Source organism: Ursus arctos, unplaced genomic scaffold (assembly GCF_023065955.2).
Source record: "Ursus arctos isolate Adak ecotype North America unplaced genomic scaffold, UrsArc2.0 scaffold_18, whole genome shotgun sequence".
NCBI classification, from domain to species: Eukaryota; Metazoa; Chordata; class Mammalia; order Carnivora; family Ursidae; genus Ursus; species Ursus arctos.
Genome location: NW_026622852.1, coordinates 53,687,254 through 53,711,766, shown reverse-complemented (window position 1 = coordinate 53,711,766; position 24,513 = coordinate 53,687,254). Strand labels below are relative to the sequence as shown.

Here is a 24,513-nt window from a genome sequence, read left to right as displayed (position 1 = left end):
CTGAGGACTGATGAGGCAAGGACTTGCCCAAGGCTGTGCAACAGGTCAGTGGCTGGGCCTGGACTCAGCCCTTCTCCTAGGTTAGTATTAAGATCATCGCCTTATCTCTAGAATAAGGCTCTTTGGGGAAAAGGGGAAGGAGAGGGGAGGCACATCTTTGGGTCGACGCAGAATGAAGTAGGAAACGCCTAAGACTTGGCAGATCTAGCATTTGAATCCACTTGGATGCTCTAAGCAGAAGAGATTATTTTAAGGGAAATGAAGGAAGAAGAGAAAACCAGGAGGAAAAGGAATAAAGCAGGAGAGAGAGAGCGTGAGCAGATGCACAGTAGCGCGGACCAGTCCAGCCATGAGAAAACCGGTTAACCTTTCTGGTCCCTATCAGAGAGACTCACAGGCAACCAAGGGGGACAGACACAGGATTGGGTGGGGGAAGAAAGCAAGGAAGGGGAGCAGTACCGCTTCGATCTCCTTGTTCATCTCATCTTTAAGGATCTTGTTCTCTTTGTCACAGCGTTCCAGCTGGGCAGCCACTTCATCAGCCTCCAATCTGGTCTTCATCACCTAGGGGCCAGCAAAGCATTGGGCAGAGAATCGGTGAAAAACAGCTTTCCGGCCAACCCTTCCTGGGAGAGGTTAAGGTCCGGGGCAGCCGCTTACCTGACTCTTATAGTTGTCAATCATCCCTTCATAGTTCTTAACCGATGCCTTTAGCTGCTGTACCTCGATGTGTGCCTGATTGAGCTTGTCCTCCATCGGGGCGAAGCTAGCCTGGAAGGGGCGGCTAGTGAGTTATGCCCGGGAAGGTTCCCAGAGTAGGCGGCCATCCCACCCTCACCTCGCACTCCGAGGGGCCAGCCAAGGGAAGCCCCACCTACTCAAACCCACACTAGCAGTTTTCCGCAGACAGGTGTCAGGGCAACTCAAGTGAATAAAGAGTAGACTCTGGAACAATGAACAGAGGCCTTAGGGCCACCAACCTCCCACACAAGCAAAAATGCACGTATAACTTTTGACTCCCCCAAAACATAACTACCAACAACGTACTGTTGACCAGAAGCCTTACCAAGAACGTATACAGTCGATCAACACGTATTTTGTCTGCTATATGTACTAACACTGTACTCTTACAATGAAGTAAGCTAAAGCAACGAAAATGTTAGGAAAATCATAAGAAAAAATACATTTACAAACTAAACTGTATTTATATAAAAAAATTCACATATAAGTGAACTCACACAGTTCAAACCGTGTGTTAAGGGTCAACTGTAGGTGCAAATAAAGCAAATCCTATGTTTTCTTGTCCTTAGTACAAAAGCAATACATAATCATTAAAGAAAATGGAGGAAGGGGAACTGGGTGGCTCCGTCAGTTAAGCGTCCCACTCTTCGTTTTGGCTCAGGTCATGATCTCAGGGTCGTGGGATCGAGCCCTAAGTCAGGCTCTGTGATCAGCGAGGAGTCTGCTTGGGATTTCTTTCCCTCTCCCTCTGCCCCTCCTCCCACTTGTGTTCCCTCTAAAATAAATAAATCTTAAAAAAAAAAAAAAGAAAGAAAGGAAAAAGAAAATGGAGGTAAGACCAAGGAAAACCAGTCATGATGCGTGACGCCTTGCTTCATGGCTATCTGTCTGTAGCTGAGTAGATACTTTATGGGGTTTTTTTTTTTTCAACAAGAATGGGATTATATTGTATTGACTGCTTTGCAACATGCTTTTGCAAGTAACCATTACCTTACCTACTTCTCAAGTCAACAAATGTCCTCCCACAACCTAAATGTTCATCTTAGTAGATGGGACAAAAGAAATCATGGTACCTCAATACATTAAAACAATCTGCAGTCATTTGAAAGAGATAAAGCTAAAAAACAAAAACAAAAAAACAAACCAAAGACCTGACCTAAAAAGATATCCATGAAATCTGGTTGGATGAGAAAAGCAAGCTGCAGAATAACGGGTGTGTATGTGTTTGAATATCTATCCTAGTATTGGGGGGAAAAAACCTGGAAAAATATCTATCTATAGTTCACACAAAACATCACTTCTGTATCCCATTTCCGTAACGTTTTCAACTTTTTCTGGAGAACATCATCTAAGACGACACACTCCTACAAAGACCATTTGAGCGGCCACAGTGTATTACACGCCACAGACACACGTACTGTAACTAATCCCTTAAGCACCTGTTAGACTTGGAGGCTGCCTTTCACTTCCCAGCAACCCCACTACAACAAATGAGGGGCCACGCCTCCCACCGGAATGGCTCCAATGAGAAGGACTGACAATACCAAGTGTCCCCCAGGAGACACAGAGCAACTGTTACCTCTCACGTACCCCTGATGGGAGTGTAACTTTGCATGACTGCCTTAGTCTATGGCAACGTCTACCAAAGCTGAATTTATACTCACCATCTAATGACCTGCAGTTCTATCTCACGGTATTTAATTTATAAAAATACCCCAACTAGGCGTGCCCAAAGATGTACGAAGATACTGTACAAGTCAAAAGTCCATGGACGGGAGGGATAAATAAAGCAAGGTGTGCTCCTACAGCGGCAGACCGGACAGCATGGACCATGAGACCGGCCACACAGCATGGATCGTTCACAGACAGCAGGCTGAATGAAAGCCAGGCATGGAATTCAAAAACAGGCAAGCTAATCTGTGGTGACAGAAGTCAGGAGGACAGTCACCTCTGCACAGGTGTTTGTAAGTGGGTGAGGTCACTGGGATGCTAATATGGTTTGGATCAGGGTGGATGACGGACAAAATGTGCTCACTTAATGAAAATTCTAGAATGTTGTACATTTCCATATGTCATACTTAACAAATAAATCAGTAAAAAAATAAATAAATAAACCTGGGGTGCCTGGCTGGCTCAGTCAGTAGAACATGTGACTCTTGACCTCGGGGTCATGAGTTCAAGCCCCATGTTGGGTGTAGAAATTACTTAAAAATAAAATCTTTTTTTTTTTTTTTTAAGATTTTATTTATTTGTCACAGAGAGAAAGCTCACACAAGCAGGGGGAGTGACAGGCAGAGGGAGAAACAGACTCCCCGCTGAGCAGAGAGCCCGACATGGGGCTCAATCCCAGGACCCCAAGGTCATGACCTGAGCTGAAGACAGACACCTAACCGGCTGAGCCACCCAGGTTCCCTGAATCCAGGCCTTTCTGACTCCAGCGCACGCCCTCCTAATCAGGTCCCTGCCTCCAGGGCCTCTGAAGACCCTTGAGTCATTTCTGGGGCCCCATCCGGAGTGCCCCATCGGGGCCCTGCTGCCCTCCACCCATGGTGTGGGCCCGCTCTCACTACAGACCTTCAGCCTCTCGTTCTCTAGCTTGAACGCGGAATACTCGGCCGTCTGCCGGTGTAATCTCTCCACCAAGCTGTCCCGATCTTCCCGCATCTTCTCCTCCAACGTTTGTTGTTGGTTTACAAGATCTGTCACCCGGCTAGAAGGTCGCAGAGAGAAAGCAGACAACAAGAAGCATTACATGGGTTCCGAGACGCCAGGGTCTTGGTGTGGGATGGGGCCAAGTGTTCCTTCCCAGTGCCACCTCTTGGCCACCCTGTCTGCTCCCCAAGTCTCCGCTCCACTCCACTGCCCTGCTCTGCCCTAGCGCTGCCGCTGTGGCATTCCCACATCCCCCCCCTTCCATCAGCCTTTAGATTTGCCTCCCATACCACCCCTTCTAGAAGCCTTCTGTGTTCTGATCTTCCCATGAGGCCCAGACACCCCCGGAAGACGAGAACCAGAGACAGGGTCCCTTCCCAGTTCTCCATGGCTCCCCTTGGTTCTCTTAGCCCCAGCAGGTCTTCAAGTTAGGACAGAACTCCCAGGCCGGGTGGTCAGGGACACCCCCAGACATTCTTCTCCTTTGTCCACGTGTGAACATTCCCCTCGCACAGAAAGGAATGCAGTGTAGGCATACAGCACAAAGGGAAAGAAGCCATGTGCTCACATGCCCTCACTCCCTTCCCCTCCCCCCAGTCACTCAGCATCAGAGACAGCGGCCTCACAGCATTCGGGCTCACAGATGCTTATCTTGACCACAGGCCCCACATAGAACCTCGACACCGTGTGTGCTCTCGGGAATGATCGATTGCGGTTCATCGCGCAAATACGTGCTAAGCACAGAGTAGGCCCAAGCAAACACATCGTGTTGTTTTAGCTGGCAAACTCGTCCTCACCCTTAGAAACCTGGTTCAGACTTCCCTCCTCAGAGCGTCTCTTCCCCAATCCCTCTCCTCTGTACCATGTATCCTTCTACCCTCATTATCTGTTTTCTCCCACCAGACAGAGAACCCTAGGAGGGGAGCACCTGGCAGAGGGCCCAACACATAGCAGGTTCCCAGAACGTTTGCTAAACGGAGTTGAATCCAGCAGAAGACACTTCCTCGGCTAGCAACCCTGTGACCGGTCTGCAGCCCTGGGAGTCTGGGTCTTTGCAGCCTGGTATTCCTTACTGGAACACGGGGTTAACTCCGTGAGGGCAGGGAATGCATTTGTCTTGTCTCTGTGGTGACCCTAAAGGCCAGCACACAGCCTGGTATAGAGCAGATGCTCTATAAACATTTTTCTAATGAATGAATACATGATTATAGGTGACACTGAGAATGTCTAAATGGTCACTGGTCCCTGGTGGCAAAAAAGTTCAGTCCCCTACAACTTGAGGCCACTTTGCCCCCTACTCTGACCTACCGACTGCTGGGCAAAACAGCTGCTGTCACTGGGCAGACGACAGAGAGAAGACAGAGCCTTTCCTGTGGCTCCCAGCCCACTGTAAGCAGAGAAGCCGGGCCCCTCCATAGTGCCGGCCAGGCCTGCCACCCCTCCGCCCAGTGCAGCGCCTGACCGGAGAGACCACACGGCGGCCTCAGGTGCCAGGCCGCTCCCACCCGTCCACCCGCGTCCCTCCGTCAGCCCACGCGCCCTCTCCCAAACACACATACTCGTTCAGGACGATAATTTCCAGCTCGAGGTCTCCCTTGTCTTTCACAACTTGATTGTAGCGGCTCCTCCATGATTCCAGAGTGGATAAAGCTTCAGCGACATAAAGATCCTGGGAACATGGGACGACGGCCCGTCAGCCTGGACGACTCCTGACCCCTGCAGTCCCTCTCCAGAGGGTACCAAGGGTGCCCAAACTCAGCGGCAGCTTCTAGATTTCCAGCCATCACAGGCACTCTACTTCCAAATCCTGCCTTGGTTAAGGTCATTCCCACGCATGATATCGACGCAGGCTGAACTGTCCCCTCCAGTGTCTCCAGCCAGCTGCCCGCCTTGCTTTCATCCTTTTACCCATTTACTCACCCAGTGCCTCCCCTCCCCCAGCCCAGTCACCCTGTCCACCATCACCATCCTCCGATCACGGCCAGCCGCTAGGGCCTAGCCGGACCGCCTGCCCCCACCCCCGGCCGCCCTCCAGGAAAGCCCGCCACCTTGTCCGCAAGTTGCACGTGCAGCTGCTCAGCATACTCCTCGCTCTTCTCAGCTCGTTCCTTCTGGGCTCGGATGGCCTTCTTTAAGGTTTCTTTGTCTCGGTCTCCCTTTTGCTTTAATTCCTTCAGCTGCTCCATGATGGCTTCCACTTCCGCCTTGTGCTGGTTCCCACTGCGCTCCAGGTTCTGGGAAGGGAGGACCAGAAGCAGATGGGAGCACGAGAGAGACAGGAGCGAAGGGGAGAGAGGGGAAAGGGGACCAGCGAAAAGAAGGGGTGAGGAAGTGGGAGAAAAAGGGGCCACCAGTTGTGTGGGGGCTTAGGGCTCTCCAAATGCAGGCCAGGGACGGGGGCCATTCTCAGCTCCCTGTAGCACCTGTCCAGATCACTGAACCCATGGGGTCTAAATGTTAGGACAGAACTCTTCTGGAATTCTTCCTTCAACTCCCAGCACTGTGGTCAGAAGTATCTCTCAGTCACTCAGCAGAGCTGTGACCTCAGAGGGTTCCTGGCTCATGCAGGCAAGCAGCATGTGAGCCCATTCCCTCCCCAGGGGGAGTTACGAGACCCGAGGGCCTAAGGGATTAAGTGACTGGCTCTGGGTCATGGCACCGAACCCGGTCTTTGCAGGGAAGGGCACCCAGGGCCTCCAGGGTCCACTGTTCTTGCCACTGTCCCAGTGTCTCTCCGAAGCAGGAGTGCGCTGGCAGCAAGCGCCCCATAAACCGTCGGGGCAAAGCCTTCCTGCGTGTGACTCACAACCCTGGGACTGCCATGCCCCGGCCCCTCCTTCCCCCCCTGCAGGGCCGGCAGGTACCTTAATCTGCATGCACAGGCGACTGTTCTCTGCCTCTTTGCACCGGAGCTGTGCCTGCAAATGCCCACGCATGGACTCCATGGATTTAGAGAGCTCGGACGCTGTCTTTGCTTGAGCCTTTGGAGAGATGGAGAAAGTGACAGAGCCGGCATTTGAACCCGTGTTTCCAGTTCCAGTGCACGCACTACATACGAAGCTCTACTGGCTCGTAAGGAGGGACAACTGTCAGGGATGGTACCTTCTCACATTGTATTTCCTGGAGTAGCTCTTCCACCTCCTTGTCCTTGTCTTGCAGGAGTAACAGCAGGCGCTAGAGAGAACACACACGGTCATGAGCTCCTGGGGAAGGGCAAAGAAGCCGGGCCCAGGGGGCACAGCCTCTCCTGTGAGTGCCTAGCCATCAGGGCCCACGGTCCTGAATATACCAGCTCATCTCACAGAGATCCTCGAGGGAAGCACCCAACATCCGTATTCAATATTTAAGACAACAAACATGTATTGATCTTGCAATTTAAAATAACGTGAGGGAACCTGGGTGGCTCAGTCGGTTAAGCGTCCGACTCTTGATCTCAGCTCAGGTCTTAATCTCAGGGTTATGAGTTCAAGCCCCGTGTTGGGCTCCACACTGTGGAGCCTACTTAAAAATAATAATAATAATAATAATATTAATAATTTAAAAATAATGAAACATGAGAGACTATGGACTATGAGAAACAAACTGAGGGCTACAGAGGGGAGGGGGGTGGGGGAATGGGATAGGCCGGTGATGGGTAGTAAGGAGGGCACATATTGCATGGTGCACTGGGTGTTATACACAACTAATGAATCATCGAGCCTTACATCGAAAACCGGGGATGTACTGTATGGTGACTAACATAATATAATAAAAAATCATTATAAAAAAAAATAATAATAATAATTTAAAAATAAATAAATAGGGGCGCCTGGGTGACTCAGTTAAACATCTGACTCTTGCTTTCAGCTCAGGTCATGATCTCAGGGTCATGAAATTGAGCCCTCCAGCAGGCTCCGTGCTCACCGGGGAGTCTGCTTCAAGATTTTCTCCCTCTGCCCCCTCCCCCAACTCACGCATGAGCTCTCACTCTCTCAAATAAATAAATAAATAAATAAAATAATGTTAGCTGTGGAAAACAATGAAAAACAAAAAAAACGCTAACGAGGGGCGCCTGGGTGGCACAGCGGTTAAGCGTCTGCCTTCAGCTCAGGGCGTGATCCCGGCGTTATGGGATCGAGCCCCACATCGGGCTCCTCTGCTATGAGCCTGCTTCTTCCTCTCCCACTCCCCCTGCCTGTGTTCCCTCTCTCGCTGGCTGTCTCTATTTCTGTCGAATGAATGAATAAAATCTTAAAAAAAAAAAAAAAAACAAAAAAAAACGCTAACGAATCCCCTTAATACCCCAGCCAAAGAGAACCACCGTTAAAACACATTAAAAAGTCCTATGCGTATGTTGTGCCCTAACATACAATCCCACGGCATTTACCATAATGTGGTTAAATCTTCTACTTCCTTTGAAACAGTAGCTTAATGTTTCAATTTATGGTGTATCATAATTTGATTCCTAGCCTCTCAAGTTGGGGACAGAGAGTTAGGCATTATCCCCTTCACTGCCAAATCTCCCACTGTGGTATTCGGAGAGGCACTAAGGGCCAAGGGCCACACCTTGGGAAACACGGCCTCCATCTTCCTTCTCTCTTGGAGACTCACGTGGCCATTAATACCTCAAGTGCTCCAAAAGGTTTTGGCATTAACCCAGTGAACTTTTCATAGAGGCCAGCCAGTCGTTTCCCAATTTGTCTGGCCTCGCATCACTCCCTGCTTTTGTTTCTGGCATCCATTAACATCGAGAGGAACTTAGGGTTCCATGAACCAGACTTTGGAGTGTGCTGCCTTGGGAGAGATTCCTAGAATTGGAATTGTTGAGTCAAAAAGTCTGACCTTTTGATGGCTTTTAATCCATAATACAAATAAGGCAATTCAAGTAACAGACTCTGACGGTTAATAAATCCAGCAGCAGCAGCCCTGATGTGTTCAGCATGGTGGTTCAAGCGCCCAAGTGACCAACTAGACAAACCCAGTGGAGCAGGCGGGATAGGGGACATCAGCCCATCTTACAGATCATGAAACTAAGACCCAAAGAAATGTCAGAGACGGGCTCTAGCGCTGCTGCGTCGGGCCAGCCCCTCTTGCACACTGTCGCCTATAAGCCACTAGAGCCGGCAGGGGGCGCTGTGTTACCGCTTTCTCGGAGTCCGCCTCCGCCAGCCGTTTGAGTAGTGCTCCTTGTTGCTCCATCAGCTTTTCGGAATCCTTCAAGGGAAAGCACAAGGAGAGCCAAGTGGTTAAGCAATGAACCCAGATATCTACATTCCCTCTAGATTCTCTTCCTTCTCCAAAATTTGTATTTCCAATTATAGAAGTCATAAATAAATTGCAATCCCATTATAAAATATTCAGTGAACCGGTAACGCTGAAGTCCCCTCGTCCACCTCCAAACCCCACTCCACTGTTATCAGTTTGATGAATGTCCTGCCCATCCTTTCTCTGTGCATTTACATATAGCTACGCCTAGAGAAACAGTGTCTTTTGGGGGTGGGGGGAAGGGATCTATGGGTGGTTTTACCAAAATGACAACATATTGTATTTTTGTGCTACTACTTGATTTTTAAATTTTTTAAAAAGATTTTATTTATTTATTTGTGAGAGAGAGAGAGAGAGCACAAGTGGGGTGAAGGGCAGAGGGAGAAGCAGACTCCCCACTGAGCGGGGAGCCCAACGCGGGGCTCAATTCCAGGATTGGGACCTGGGCTAAAGGTAGATGTTCCACCAACTGAGCCACCCAGGCGCCCCGACTACTTGATTTTTTTAAAACAGCTTTATTAAGAGGCAACTGGCGGGCTCGGTGGGTGGAGTGAATGACTCGAGATTACTTAAAAAAAAAAAAAAAAATCTTAAAAAAAAAACCAAAAAACCAAACAGGGATGCCTGGGTGGCTCAGTCAGTTAAGCGCCTGCCTTTGGCTCAGGTCATGATCCCAGGGTCCTGGGATTGAGTCCCGTACCGGGCTCCTTGCTCAGCAGGAAGCCTGCTTCTCCCTCTGCCTGCTGCTCTCCCTGCTTGTTCTCTCTGACAACTAAATAAATAAAATCTTTTTAAAAAACAAAAAAACCGGGGCGCCTGGGTGGCACAGTGGTTAAATGTCTGCCTTCGGCTCAGGGCGTGATCCTGGCGTTGTGGAATCAAGCCCCACATCAGGCTCCTCTGATATGAGCCTGCTTCTTCCTCTCCCACTCCCCCTGCTGTGTTCCCTCTCTCACTGGCTGTCTCTATCTCTGTCAAATAAATAAATAAAATCTTAAAAAAACAAAACAAAACACCAGTTTATTGAGATGAAAATTCAGATACCATACAAGTCACCCATTTAAAATGCACAACTTAATGGTTTTTGGCATATTACATTATTAATTTCTTAAATTGCGGTTAAACATTCATAACATAAACCTTGCTAGGGGCACCTGGGTGGCTCAGTTGGCTAAGTGTCTGCCTTTGGCTCAGGTCATGACCCCAGGGTCTTGGGATTGAGCCCCGCATCGGGCTCACCCCCCCCCAACTTGTGTTTGCGCATTTTCTCTCTCCCAAATAAATAAAATCTTAAAAAACAAAACAAAACATAAACCTTGCCATTTTAGCCATTTTTAAGTGTAAAATTCAGGGGCATATAGTACATTCGCCATGTTCTACAACCATCACTACTCGCTCGTTCCAGAACATTTTCATCATCCCACAGGAAAACCTGTACCTGTTAGGCAATCTCTTTGTCCCCCTTCCCCTAGCCCCCAGCAACCACAAATCTGCCTTTTCTCTAGCATGCCACTGCATTAACCTCTCCCCATGCAAAGCCTCCGGGCGATGCCGCTGTTCACCAGCATGTTGCACAACTGCAAGCATTGTAGCAAAGGACAGTGCTGGGCTGGGCACGGAGAAATGTCTCTCTAGGGCTGATACCAAGAGGAGGAATGCCTGGGCCAGGTTTGTGAGCCGAAATGACCTACAAAACGCCTGCACAGATTTGCATGGCCACAGGCAGGGCAGGAGGACCCTGGGAGGCAGGCCAGTCTTTCCCAGCAAGACTCCTGATGTCTTAGCTTGCATTTTTCTAATTACTCATATGTTTATCAGCCATTAAATTCCCTCTTCCTCCAACTGCCGCACCCCCTTGCCCATCTTCGCAACAGGGGAAGGTCTGTGAACCTTCTCTATTCTTCCCTAGAGGGGGGCTCGCCCTCCCTTTTCCTCTCAGGCTCACAGGTTCCCTTCACAAGCCAGGACAGGACTGGGAGCGGAGAGAAGCCAGCATCGTGGTTTCTCCGGCAACAGGGAGGCAAACACAGGATGAAAGTGTAGGCCTGAACCTGCTCTCACTGCCCTTTAAGCCATGTCTTCTGAGCTTCCAGGGTGACACCGTCTCACCAAGTCCCCCATTCTAAGAAGCCATGTACTCCCACCACCCCCATTTTACAGAAGAGGAGGTCGAGGCTGGGAGAAGTGAGTGAGCTGCGTGAGATCACACAGCTGGAAATAGCAGAGCTGGGCCCTAAGCCAACTGACTCCACTGAGCATCCCTAGCAAGCACCGGGGGGGGGGGGGGTCCCCGTTCCAAGTACCACATGGAAATGAGCCTGGACTGAACACAGAGCACCTGCTGTGGGTGGGAGTCCAAATGGGCTGGCCCTTCATCTCCAATGGGAGATTCTGGGAGTCCAGGATGGTAGAAACTAAGGGGTCAAGAAGGAAAAAAGTGGGTAGGAAGAGGTTTTCTGGGGGCCACAGTCCCAGGACAAACAGCAGCAGCACCCACCACCTACCACTTACCAAGCACCTACTGGGTGCCAGCCACTCCCTCATCCATGTCCTCACATGATGCCATGTGGAAGATGTTATTCCCATTTTACAGGTGGGAAAAATGAGGCCTAGAGAGGTTAAAAATTGCCCACCCAAGATCACTGAGCCAGTCGTTAAACAGACATCAACGATTTTAAGAGAGTTGTTGAGCTGTAACTAATAAAACTGATAGAAATACATTCTAGAAACTCTTGGGTGTACCAGGAGAGTGTACATGAATGCCCGAAATAACGCTGCTTATAATAGCAAAATGAAAATATGTCTCCATCAACAGAAGGATAAATTGTGGTAGTCATAAAATGGAACATAGCAGTGAAAATTAACTACCTTAGGCCCCAAGAATAAAAGTGGATGAATATCAAGAATATTGAGTGGGGGCGCCTGGGTGGCTCAGTCAGTTAAGCAAACTTTTGGTTTGAGCTCAGGTCACGATCTCAGGGTCCCTAGATTGAGCTCTGCATGGGGCTCTGCTCAATGGGGAGTCTGTTTGGGATTCCCTCTCCCTCTCCTGCTCCCCGTCCCCCTGCTCTCTCTCTCTCAACTAAATAAATAAATCTTTAAAAAAATATATTGAGTGAAAAAAGAAAACTCCGAATAATACACATGGAACAATATTATTTATGTAAGGTTTAAAAACCCCCGAAACAATACTATTACGTCACTTAGAGACGAATAAGTCAGTGATAAAGATGATCAGATTGGAGATAAAGAACCCTCTGATAAGCTTATCACCAAAGGAGACACAAGAGCGATTTAACTACATGGATAAGATTTTGTTTGGAAAGTTGGCCAGTGCGCACACCACTTTATATTACTTATTTAAATACTAATTTCTGGGGGGCGCCTGGCTGGAGCCATCTGTAGAGCATGTGACTCTTGATCGTTGTGAGTTCGAGCCCCATGTTGGGTGTGGAGCCCACTTAAAAAAAAAATTACATGGGGCGCCTGGGTGGCTCAGTCAGTGAAGTGTCTGCCTTCAGCTGAGGTCATGATCTCAGGGTCGTGGATCGAGCCCCTCACCGGGCACTCTGCTCAGCAGGGAGTCTGCTTCTCCCTCTCCCTCTCTGCTCTCCCTCTCTCTCTTTCTCTCTCAAATAAATAAATAAATAAAATCTTTAAAAAATTTTTTATTTTTTATTTTTTTTTAAAGATTTATTTATTTATTTGACAGAGAGACAGCCAGCAAGAGAGGGAACACAAGCAGGGGGAGTGGGAAAGGAAGAAGCAGGCTCATAGCGGAGGAGCCCGATGTGGGACTCGATCCCATAACGCCGGGATCACGCCCTGAGCCGAAGGCAGACGCTTAACGACTGCGCTACCCAGGCGCCCCTAAAAAATTTTTTAAATAAGTAAATAAATAAAAACATTAAACTGGTAAGAACAGATACTACACTTGTGTTTAGCCAAAAAGCCGAGAAGTGATTAAATAAAAATATTAAATACTAATTTTTTAAAAGCCAAACAAGAAGTTGACCAGAAGGTACTCTCCGTGCCTGACCTGAGAGGGCCGTAGGAACGAGGAACTGTGGCTCCGAGCGCACGGGCCTGCGGAGCTGCAGGGCACAGGGGCGGCCACAGCCGGGAGCTCACCTCTTTGCAGTGCTGTTCCCTCAGCAGGTCTCGGAGGGTGCGGTTGGTCTCTTCAAATGTGCTCAGCTTCTGCAGGAGAAGTTCCTTCTGCCTCGTTAGGGTGTTGATGTCCGTGCAGGTCATTTGTTTCTCCTGGAAGACAGCAGGCAGTCTTACAAGGTACACGGGGAGAAGGGAGGAGGAGGTGGAGGCGGCCCCTCTGAAGAGGTGCTGGCGCCAGGAAGCCCAGGTAAGAAGCCCCGGGCTGTGTACAGGGCCACAGTGGTCAAGGGCAGGCTTCCCAGAAGAGATGGACCTGGAAGGATGGGGGCAGAAGCTGAGTCGGCAGAGGGCGACAAGTGGGGAGAAGGGCTGGGGAGCTCAGGGTAGGCAAGCGCAGTTAGGGTGGGCTTCCTGGAGGAAGTGGAGGAGGACGACACCTGGTGGCCGATACTCGCAGGAATCAAACTGTGGCTGACACTTGCAGGAATCAGACTTATGCCTTGACTCACTGTGATCCCAAGAGACCCATGATGCGGTCTCCTCAGAGACCCTGGCCACCAGAGGTCATCCTCGAGGATCAGGCCCCGGAAGTGAGAGTGGGGGTGGGGGCTGAGGCGTCAAGTGTGCCCTCCCCTGGCCTGGAGATGTCATAAAGTCAGCCTGATGACTGCGTAAAGACCCCTCCCTAGCTTGCAACTTGCCCGCCTCTGGGCCCAGTCCCAGGGCCGGGGGGCTCTGCCTGCCACCTACCGTCTTCAGCTTGCCGATAGTGTCCTTCAAGGCCATGACTTGCTTGGCAGCAGCGGCTCCATCCATTTCAGCTTCGACCAGCTTGGACATGAGGCACTCCTTCTCCTGCTGGAGGTGTTTCTTCTGAAGCCTGGGGCCAGAGGGAATAGTGCTCTGTGAGCCCTCCCAGGCCCCGGCCCGCCCAGAGCTCTGAGGCTCGCCTCACAATGCCCTGCGAGGCTCACCTCCCGGTCAGGGCGCAGTGGGGGAGGGGGAGGGAGGGCTCCTGGAAGGCCACCTGGGCACCAGAGCCGGGCCTTCACCTCAGGTGACGTTAAGCCACCGTGACCCTGCTTGCCTCTCCGCCACTAGCATCACCTCTGTCCCCAGCCATCACCACAGCCTCGTAACCACCACCTTCGGATCCGCTTTTGAGCCGTCCCATCCAGCCCGCCACCCTGGAGCCCCGCCTGGCCCCACCACTCCCCGCTGTGAAAACCCTTCCATGCAAACTCCTCCGAGCACTAAGAACGGCCCCTGCCAAGCTCCACGGCACCCCTCGCCCTCCGCCCACCCCTCTCCTCACTCTGGCCTGCTTTCCAATTCCCCCTCGCCAACTGCTCCCTTGGGGCTTTCACTGGAGGTCCCACATGCTTTCCTCCCCCGCACCGACTGCCTATCTCCTAACCAGCCTGCAGCGCTCTCCTTAGATGTCGCTGGTTCCAGAAAAGCTGCCCTGCCCCCACCGGACCCTGCGGGGTCCTTGTCCTCCCTCACAGCATGAACGAGTAACTAGCTTGTGGCCGGCAGCCTGGGCTCCCCTGGGACCCGGGACCGCGCCTGGGCCTGCCTCCACCGCTGTGCGTTCCCAGGGCCGGGGCGGCCGGGCGGGAGGAACACACTCTGGGGCGGGGCGGCCTTACATGGTGAAATCCTTCTCCTCCTTGATGCGCTCGATGTTGTGCCTCAGCACCGTGTTCTCGTGCTCGGTCTCCGCCAGCTCGTGGGCCACCTCCTCCAGCTCCTCCTTTCGCTCCTCCAGGAACCTCTTGGCCATCTGGCGCTCACCCTTCTGCATCTTGACCTGTGCAGGAGCGTGCAGGCAGGGGCCACTGAGGGGGGCTCCGCCGCCGCCACGCCGCGAGGCCCGGTGCTTTGGGCCAGTTAAGGGCAACTCCGATTGATGGATACATAGGTACTGAGGTCCTGGGTGCTGGGCGCGATCTCAGTTAACCACCAGAGATGAAGGATAGACACTATTCATCTCATCTCCTCGTTACTGAGAAAACCCAGTACAGAGGGCCCAAGTGACCTGCTGGTTGGGGACAGAGCCAGGATACAAACCGTGGTTCAGCTGGCACACCACAGGGGAGATGTCACAAAAAGGCCCACGCTCCGTGGGCTGTGGAGAAAGGGCTGTTGCCAGGCAGCCCGCCCCAGGTTCTCCAGGGGGGCCCGTGAGCCCCGAAGGCAGGGCGGGGGATTAAAGACACAGGCCACGTCAGCCATCAAGACCCGGGACACAGCCCACCAACTGAGGACAGACTTCCTTCACCTCTTTGGGGCTCTGTTCTCTTTCTAAACTGTTGTGTAAAATAGGAAACAGAGGTCCCAGTGTCCCAGTCACGTCATCTCCAAAAAGGGGACGATACCACCACAGGCTCCATCTGTGGCTGTGACAAGTCAAACCAGGGCGTCCATACAGAGCACCAGGTGGGGTCAGAGCCAGGCCCTGCGCTATGTGCTCAATGGAGAGGGAGCCCAGGTTGCCCGGGCTACCTCCTCTGAGGCATCTGAAGCCTCACATCCTCAGGGCACTTAGCTAGTCCAGCCCCCCACCTCCCTCACCTCAGACTTGAGACAACCAACCGCGTTCATTAGACTGTCAATCTTCTTATCATAACGGTTCATTTTACAGTGACCCGAGTCGTCATCTTCCGTAGAGAGGTCACTTAACCGCATCACCGAGACCAGCTTTTCTGAAGACGGTGGCGTGATCTCCAGACAATGAGGTGGATTCTGATGCAGAGGAGGGAGAGACACGTGAACTCATAAGGCAAGGCCGCAAGCATCGGTTCCAGAGCACCTGCTTGTCCACTGGAGGCGAGAAGAGCTAAACCACTGAGGGCCGACCACAGGGACCCCAGGACGGACAGCGCACCAGGCCTTCTCGATGAAACGTTACCTACCCATGTTTACATGAGGTTTCTGAAGGTTCTCTACCAAGAAATAAACCTGTGTTACAATGTCAAGTTTAAAATAAAGGATAGAACAGACTGGCAAACACAGTCATAATACCCCAAGTTGGCAAAAGTTTGGGGCAATAGATGTTTTCATATACGTAACGTAAAAGGGAAATAAGTCAAAAATCTTTTAAGTGAATATGAATGCGTGACAGTGGACAGTTGCGAGTAACACAAATCTGCTATAAAAGGTACTTTAGGGACAAATGGGTAAATTTGAGTACGGACCAGATACATGATAATAAGAAATAAAGGTTTTAGGACTAATCACCGTTATTTTGGTTACATAGAGAAATACTATTAGAAATGCATACTGAATAATTTAGGGGTCAAAAGGTATGATGTCTGGAAAATATTTATTTCAGTGCATCAGCATAAAAACATATTTTTAAAATCAAATGCATGTGCCCCTCTGAAAAGTTTATGTAAAGCTGTATAACCCTTTGCTTTGTAAGACTCCAGATGGAAAGATATCTGGGAGCCAGAGTTTCCATGGGTTTTTGATACGTTGAACTTGACTCTCTCAGCCTGTAAGTTTATTCTGTTGCATTATGTAATTGCTATTTCTCATTTTTGTACAGTTCTGTGCGCCTCTTAAGCTGACGTGGCCAACCTTCTGTGCCAGTTTCCAGGGGAAGAGGAATAAAAGGTGTATTCAGTAAGAGAGTAACTCTCGTGCCAACCAACTAGGACTTACAGGGTACGATGTTTTTTAAAACTCCATGTGCCCTTTGTCCTGGCAATTCTATTTCTAGGGACTTACCAAGAATATCTATGAATGTGAATCAATATTTAAAATCAAGACAAGAAAAAAATAAATAAAATATTACAAGATAGTATTAGTTAAATACATCACAGCACAAATATACACACAATGGAATACTGCCTTAAAAAATACTGCGCAATGTAAATATAGTCAAAATATGTTAAAAAAGAATATAATGAAAAATAAAATTAAAAAATACAATGATAAGTGAAATATGGTCCCATCAAAACAAGGAGTCTCTTCGTAAGAAAAGATCAGGTAGGGTTCCACCAAGAAGTTCCAGAGCTCTTCTCAGAGTGGTGGGATGACAGGTGTTTTTTACTTTCTTCCTTGTGTTGGTTTGGATTTTCTAATTTTTCAACAGTGACCATGCATTGCTTTTTAAGACAAAAAGTCTGCAATATTTAAAAGGAAGATAATAGGACAATATATAGTATGATTACAATGATATTTTAAAAACCAAAACTATGCACAGGAAAAAGCGTGACAGTAAATATACCAAAATAGTAGCAGTTTCAGGAGGGTGGTTTCCCTGGGGAGTGGTAATGACAGCATCAGGACCAGAGGGGAGCTTCTGGGGAAGCTGGTGGTGATGTGGCTTCTTAAGCAGGGAAGCAGTTACACAGTATATTCAGTTTGTAAAAATTCATCGATCAAGCAATACATTCTTAATGTGTGTACTTTCCTACACTTCTCATACAAAGCTTTTAAAACTTAATAGCAGCCACATTAGAGTAGTAAGATTACAGTTGATGGTCTATTTGTCTGTGTTTTCAACTTCCCTTAATAAAAAATAGATCACCTTCAATAATAGGGTAGAGAAAAAACCCAGACCTCCTTCCCCCAAAGGTGATCAATCTATCCCAGATGGGGTTTTAAAAAATCAAACAAGAGGGGGCGCCTGGGTGGCACAGCGGTTAAGCGTCTGCCTTCGGCTCAGGGCGTGATCCCAGTGTTGTGGGATCGAGCCCCACATCAGGCTCCTCGCTATGAGCCTGCTTCTTCCTCTCCCACTCCCCCTGCTTGTGTTCCCTCTCTCGCTTGCTGTCTCTGTCTCTGTTGAATAAATAAATAAAATATTAAAAAAAAAAAAAAATCAAACAAGAATCCCCACATGTACATAGCAGCTTCTGAGGTCCATGTCCAGCTCACACCATATTTCCTCCTTCTAGGGTCTTTCTTCCTTGTCCACAATGGAAAGGGTCAGGCTAGGTCTTTCCAGAAACAAAGAGCACCACTGGGAAGGGGAAAGGCACTGGCTCAAGAGGGCAGCATGAAATACAGCCACTATTTGAGAGACAAGTCACCTCTCTGGGCTCCTCCATTCCTGGGATTCTGCAGCCCCGGGACTGAAAGTGGACATTGAGCTTTCCAGGGGGGACCACAGTTCCTAGCAACCTCAGTCAACAGGGAGGTCAATTTCCATAGTGGCAGATCTTCAATGTATACTTCAAAACTACCAAGTCTTTTCAGTTTTTTAAAAAGCATTTTAAAAAAATATTTTATTTTTTTATTTTATGTAATCTCCAGCCCCAACATGGGGCTCGAACTCAAGACCCCAAGATCAAGAGTCACACGCTCCGACTGAGCCAGCCAGGTGCCCCTAAAAAGCATTTTTAATTATAAAATATAGTATCCTTATTAAGATGAAATTCAAGCAGACCATAAAAAATAAAGCCCCCCCCAACCAGAGGTAATCACTGCTTACTACATCCTGTATATCTTTCTAGAAAAATGTTATACATACACAAACACATGCATGTACACGATACAGATGTTCTTTTTCTTTTCTTTTTTTTTTTTAAAGTAAGCTCTACGCCGAATGTGGGGCTCAAACTCACGACTCCAAGATTAAGAGTCGCACGCTCTGGGGCGCCTGGGTGGCACAGCGGTTGGGCGTCTGCCTTCGGCTCAAGGCGTGATCCCTGCGTTATGGGATCGAGCTCCACATCAGGCTCTTCCGCTACGAGCCTGCTTCTTCCTCTCCCACTCCCCCTGCTTGTGTTCCCTCTCTCGCTGGCTGTCTCTATCTCTGTCAAATAAATAAATAAAATCTTAAAAAAAAAAAAAAGAGTCGCACGCTCTGTGGACTAAGCCAGCCAGGTGCCCCACAGACGCCCCTTTTTGCACAAATAGGGGCAAACTCTACATGCTCTGTGGCTCCGTGCATCATTATCATTTATAAATATCTACCTCCGTCTTTGGACTGTATGGATATACATTGCATGGGTATATCATAATTTAACCAATACCCTCCTGATAGACATTTCAGTTGCTTCCAATTTTTCTTTCTTACAAACATCTTGATACGCCATCCCTGAACCCTTCTGTGACTTTTTAAGGATAAATTTCGCAGTATAAAACTACAGAATCAATTACTAGATATAAACCCATAGCATCCCTAGGGTGCCTGCCTTGTTCAGTTGGTGCAGCGTGCGAATCCTGATCTCGGGGTTGTGAGCTCAAGCCCCACATGGGGTGCAGAGATGACTTCAAAATTTAAATATCTGGAAAAAATTTTTAAAAAACCCAAACCAGAGCATTAATGTTTAGATAAATGCTCCGCAGCTGTTAAATGGTTTTACCACCCTCTCAAAATGCTCTAAAAAGATTTGCTGATTTCTCATATGCTTGTCAACATGAGGTATCGGTGAGCTTTTTAACTATATTCCATTCAACAAAAATGAGAGCTTGTGTTTGCTTTTAAAATATAGTTGTTTTTCATTTATGTCTCACTGATTATTAGTGAGGTACGTGTAGTGAAAAGTGCAAGACAGCATTTTAATTCCGATCTTTCTTATATAAGTACATGGACATATATGACTATGCATATATATATACATACACATATACATATATAAACGCACATATTTATGTATACACACACACACATACATACATACTGGTCAGAACACTTTTCATTTATTCCCTAGAATACCCCATACTCCCTTTGTCTTTTAGAAAAACTGGCAAATCAGGGAGTCACACCCATGAAGTAGGACTTCAGAGTAATTACTTTTATTTTTTATTTCTAATTTTAAAAGTAATCAACTATCAGCAAAAGACTGAATGTTTCAAAATGGGCCAGGCATCATCCTCCTCTCAAAGCAGCCTCAGGTCCATTTTACTCGCCCCGATTATGAGATCTTTGTCTAAAGTGCAGCCAAAAGGTCTTGCCTCATCACTGAGGTGTTTCACTGCAATTGACTAGAACGTAAGCCTAGGGAGGGGCGCGCCTGCGAGTCTGCGGCTCTCAGCCCCGGGCCCCGCAGTGTCTGGCACAAGTCTCAAGAAACATATGCTGCAAGAATTACTGCACGGATGGATGGATGGATGGATGGATGGACAACCAAAATATGTTGAGGCGTGGCTAAAAGAAAAAGGACAGTAATTCTCTTGGCACCCTGACAACTGATACGGAAGGCAATTATTCCCCAGGAGATTGTTTCGAAAGTGGTTTTGATGACATCTGTGGAATACACGCATGATCTCTTATGGAGGCTACCTCAAAAGAGGGGGCACTTTCTTAAATATGCACCTGGTATATACCTTGTTGGTTACACTTCAGATACTATCACGGTTGCATGGGGAAAGAATGTGGCTCTGCACACACACATCAGAGAGGCCGAGGGTGCGGCTTCTAGAGTGAGACCTCCCTTAGCCCTGACTCCGGCTCTGCTACTTTCTCTGGGACTTCATCTCTCTGAACCATGGTTTCCTCATATGTCTATGGGGAGAGCAAGACCTACCACCTGGCAGTGGTGTTAAGGGCTCAAGAACATTCGCGTACTTTCAGGGTTTAGCCAGGCGCTCAGTAACCAGGACCTACTGGGGCATCTCTAAGAGCGACAGCTGACCCTGAATCATACCGAGTTTGAGGCCTGCTAGAACCTGACCAGTCCGAGAAGAAAAGCCTGAACAAGAATGAGCCTACCTCCCACTTGCATCCCACATGCCGGGCGGATGATTTTCCAGGGGGCATCCAAGGTACCTTGGTTTTCACCCGGACACTCCGCCGCACATTCACGGTGTCCCCTTTCATTCCGCGCTTATGAGATTTCTGTGGAAAGGGACAAACCCAGGGTCACTCCCCCACACAGCTGGCCGTGGTCTCACTCTGGTGGCATCCACTTCCAGCTCTGCTGGGGAGCCTCCTCGGACTAGGGCTGCCGCCGCCATTTCTGGATGACAGTGCTGCCTACCTTCTGGCCAGGCAGCTGACCTCGGAAAGCAAGCGCATTTGTCTCCCAAACCTTTGTGGAGTCTGAAGTCCGAGGAGGCTGTGCTGGGAGGGGTCACCCTGCTCCACAGCCGTCACCTCGCCCGACCGGCATGCTCCTACCTGGCCGCTGGTTGCTGACGGTTTCGGGAGTTTTTTTATGTGGACGTGGACAGGAGTGTTCTCATCCACGTGAACATGTAAGGGGGGGGTTGAAGAGCGGTCCTTCATGGTTCGCTTCTGGCAGGCGGGGGAGGACAACACAAAAAAGGTTGATCTGTGGATGAGTAAACTGGCATAAAAAACTGAGCTCACAGCCTCCGGGGGCCACTGAAAGCCTAGCCACCAAGCGAGCAGGACAGCTACCAACTACTGGCATGCAGGCAGGGACCAAGGCAGCAGTGCCGTTCAGCACCCTCCCGCAGAGATCCCGGCTGAGGACCACCTGGAAGATCTAGGTCCGCTCAAGAGAGGGGTCTGCGAGACCTGCGGGTTCCACAAAAGAGCTGGAACCCAGGCCCCAGGGTCCTCAGAGCCGAATCTCCTTCCAAGCCCGCTGGAAAGCAGGGGAATCCTTCTGCCCCATGATCTGATCTGGGCACGCACAGTAGCACAGGATACAGCACATGGTTAGAGTCCACGATAAACCAGGCAGCAGGCAGGTGAGGGAGGAGGAAAGCGGAAAGCTAAAGGAAATGCTGAGATGAGAAGGTTGTACTGATTCGGAAGAGAATTCGAGCAGGGCGGAACCCCCAGCCATACACCCCTTGCCCACCACCCGCAACCATCCCCTCCCCATTCTCTTTTCTTCTTTTGCAAAACGTGTTTCTCAGGACTTCTGGAATTTGGAAGGATTAGGTTAAGACAACCTCCTCACACCCAGCAGCTTTACCACAGGCAGAAAAAAATAAAACAAAAAACAAACCCCCAATCAGCAGGATATGCAGGAAAGCCTCTAGCAGAGCACTGGGCCACAGTGGTAGCAGCGGGGAAAGGTGCTCCCGGAAAAGGCGTGCCGAAGCGTTTCTGGTGGGGCTGCAGAGTGGAGGGCTGCTCCGTGGGCACGTCACCTACCGTCACAGTCACACTGGGGGCGCCACAAGGTGTCCTCAAGACCTTTTTCTGCGTGAGACTTGTTACTCCGTTCTTCCCACACGATGGAAACCTGCATCCAGGCACAAGAACCAGATTGTAAGCAGAAAACTAGGGCTCTTTTATCTCTTAGATCTCCCGAAATGACACAGGAGTTCACGGCTAGGAGAACCAGTCTGGAATCACTTGGCTCCCTTTACATGGCCACCGAACACACATGGTGTGCCCGGCAGGGGGATGGAAACGGGGTGATGGGCATTCGCTGGACCGGCCTTTTAACCTCGCTGTCACATCACACGTATTGTGACCTTTTGCTGAAAAGCCCAGCTGTCATCCTGTCAGGTGACAAAAAGCAGGCAGCAGGGGAGCACCAGGCAAGGTACTAGTGTGGCCAATGGTGAAAGTACCCAGGACTGTGCCCGGAGCAGAGGCGGCCCTGGAGAAATGCTCCAGGAATGACAGTCATTAAAAGATAGAGCAGCAGGCCCAGGAACAAAGTTCCTGTGACTCAAATTCATTAAATTCACAGTCACATATTCCAGGAAGCTGATGGAAAGTTACCATGTCCCCAAATATTCTACTTACTACCCTTTAAAATCCTGCGAAGCAGGGTTATTTTTGTTTTAGATAGGTTATATATATACATATATATATATATATACACACACACACACACACAAACACACGCATACACACACACACACACACACACATACACTATGTGCAATTTGTCACATTCATACATGAACAGCCCCATCACCAGATCTGCAAATACAGCAGAAGTTTCATCTCCAGCATTTGGCAACAGAGCGTCCAAGAATTCCACCACAGAAAGGGACTGGGAAAACTCATTTGATCCATCCCACTACCTCCTGACAGCCTCCCAATAGGACTTCTGCCCTCCCCGCAAATATTTTGAGGCGAATAAACCTAAAAACGCAACACGAAAATGCCCGAGCACTTTAGCGTGCATCCTGCTGTATGTGTATCACACCTTGATGAAAAAGAAAAAATATTTATTGCGCCCTATTCATCCTTTAGGTGAGGAATACCAAATCTGAGTAGACAGATTTTTTTCCCCCATCTCACTTAAAATCCAACAGATTTGGGAAATCTGTCCCCCCCTGCAGGCTTGCCGGCAATCACCCGACTGCATCGACACCTTGTTAACGGCCTACATCGTTGTTATTTATTTACACGTAGCTTCCTTTCAAAAAGGACCTGAGCTAGTACTCCATGGAGACAACGGTGGCCCTGTTTGCTGTCAGAAACTGGGGCACCTGGGGAGAGAGGGAGGGCAAGAGGGAAGCAGAACTGGGATTGTGAGCAAGACTTTTTTTCCCTCCTTCCCTTTAAAAATGACTTTTCAATGTTTTGGTCCAGACTTTCAATACACAGAACAGGGAAGCTGAAAAGAGAAGCCTCCGATGAGCCTGGCCTGGGGGCCCCTGACCACCTTTCCCTGCCCTTCTGCGGAGGCGCCCCCCACGTTGGCAGTACCTGGGGGAGCCGCCTGAGGATGAGGCAGACATGGCTAGGCATCAAAGCCGCAAAGGTGGGCAATTGGGTCAGCAGGCTCTGCTCAGGGGGACCCAGAGGGACTTGTCAATGAGAATCTCAGGGGCCCGGCATCAAACGTCCTCTCTGAGGGGAGGAGGGTGGAAGCTTTAGGGGTGGCAGTTGGATGTAAACTTGGGAGGCGCTCCTCTACTGTCCAAGTCGCACAGCAACTGTCCTGCCAAAGTGGGGGGAGATAGGAGAGGCTGAGCGACCTGCGGGGCAGCGGGAGGGCGGCCGGTAGGTGCTGGGGGGCGCGGAGGGAGCTCCCCTCCCCAGGGAGGGACGGGGGGAGGAACTTCAGGGGCAAGGACCACCACGCCCAGGCCCCACCCGGGAAAGAAGGTGGGTGGGCCACCAGAGGGAAAACCTGAGGCGCCGGCTGGCGTGCGTGAAGGGCGGGCAGGCACCGGTAGGCCCCCAAGTGGGCCCCAAAGGGCCGAAACCCGCGCAGGGAGCAGGAGGGATATTCGGGGCGGGGCCAGGGCAACTGTCTCCTAGGAGAAGGGGCGTTCCCGGGAGAATAGAAACCCAGAGAGGACCAATAGTATTTGAAGGCGGGAGGGGCCGCGGCTGCAGGGGAAAGGTGCGAGTGGCCTCAAGTGGGTACTCCCGACGGCGGAGGGAAAATCCTCCAGGGCGCAGCAGCCAGCGGCCACTGGGATTTAGTATCCGCATTAGAGCGGGTCAGACGCCGGGTGGTGCAGGGAGCGGGACGGAACCCCCGGTGAGGCCCCCTGGACGGGTAATCCCACTCCCGCCTCCCGCGGGGTCGGGGGGCCGGGAGGCGGCCGCCGGGGGACAGCGCTGTCTACGAGGCGCGGACAAATAACTGCCGAGTCGCGGCCCGCAGGGAGGGAGAGGCGGCCGGGGCGACGCCCACCGGCGGACAGGGGTCGCGGGGCCTGGCCTGTCTCCGTCGGCGGGGAGGAGGGACGACCACCCACCAGCGGGCAGGAGGGGACCAGTTTCTGCCCATAGAGAGAAGGGTGAGGCCCTGCCGGAGGGCGGCGTAGGAAGGAGCAGAGTCCTGCCAGAGGCCAGGTCAGGAGGGAGGCGGCCGGCCCGCCCGTTAGCGGGAGGAGAAGAAGGCCCGCGCCGAGGGGGCGGGGCGGGGGCCACATTCTGACGGGAGCCGGACGAGCGCGCCAGGGGGC

The 24,513-nt window shown here is 50.2% G+C and overlaps 1 protein-coding gene and 1 pseudogene across 5 annotated transcripts in view; both read right to left on the bottom strand.

Moving 5' to 3' along the window:
* ODF2 (outer dense fiber of sperm tails 2) overlaps positions 1–24,513 on the bottom strand; it is a 30,840-nt gene that overhangs the window by 6,000 nt on the left and 327 nt on the right. For 2 of the 5 annotated variants that reach the window (XM_026514087.4, XM_026514089.4), the window contains exons 2-16: positions 21,782–21,872; positions 20,831–20,947; positions 20,423–20,548; positions 15,328–15,498; positions 14,403–14,563; positions 13,501–13,630; positions 12,769–12,900; positions 8,515–8,586; positions 6,496–6,567; positions 6,258–6,374; positions 5,442–5,627; positions 4,953–5,062; positions 3,316–3,451; positions 661–771; positions 460–564 (exon numbers count right to left, since the gene is read on the bottom strand). In XM_026514087.4, coding sequence (XP_026369872.1) covers positions 460–564; positions 661–771; positions 3,316–3,451; positions 4,953–5,062; positions 5,442–5,627; positions 6,258–6,374; positions 6,496–6,567; positions 8,515–8,586; positions 12,769–12,900; positions 13,501–13,630; positions 14,403–14,563; positions 15,328–15,498; positions 20,423–20,548; positions 20,831–20,947; positions 21,782–21,872 — 1,837 coding nt within the window. Of the gene's footprint in view, positions 1–459; positions 565–660; positions 772–3,315; positions 3,452–4,952; positions 5,063–5,441; positions 5,628–6,257; positions 6,375–6,495; positions 6,568–8,514; positions 8,587–12,768; positions 12,901–13,500; positions 13,631–14,402; positions 14,564–15,327; positions 15,499–20,422; positions 20,549–20,830; positions 20,985–21,781; positions 21,873–23,299; positions 23,535–24,513 lie in introns of those variants that run through there. The other 3 variants (XM_044389645.3, XM_057313789.1, XM_026514091.4) reach the window with 3 other exon arrangements.
* Positions 12,424–12,601, bottom strand: LOC113266634 (U2 spliceosomal RNA; annotated as a pseudogene).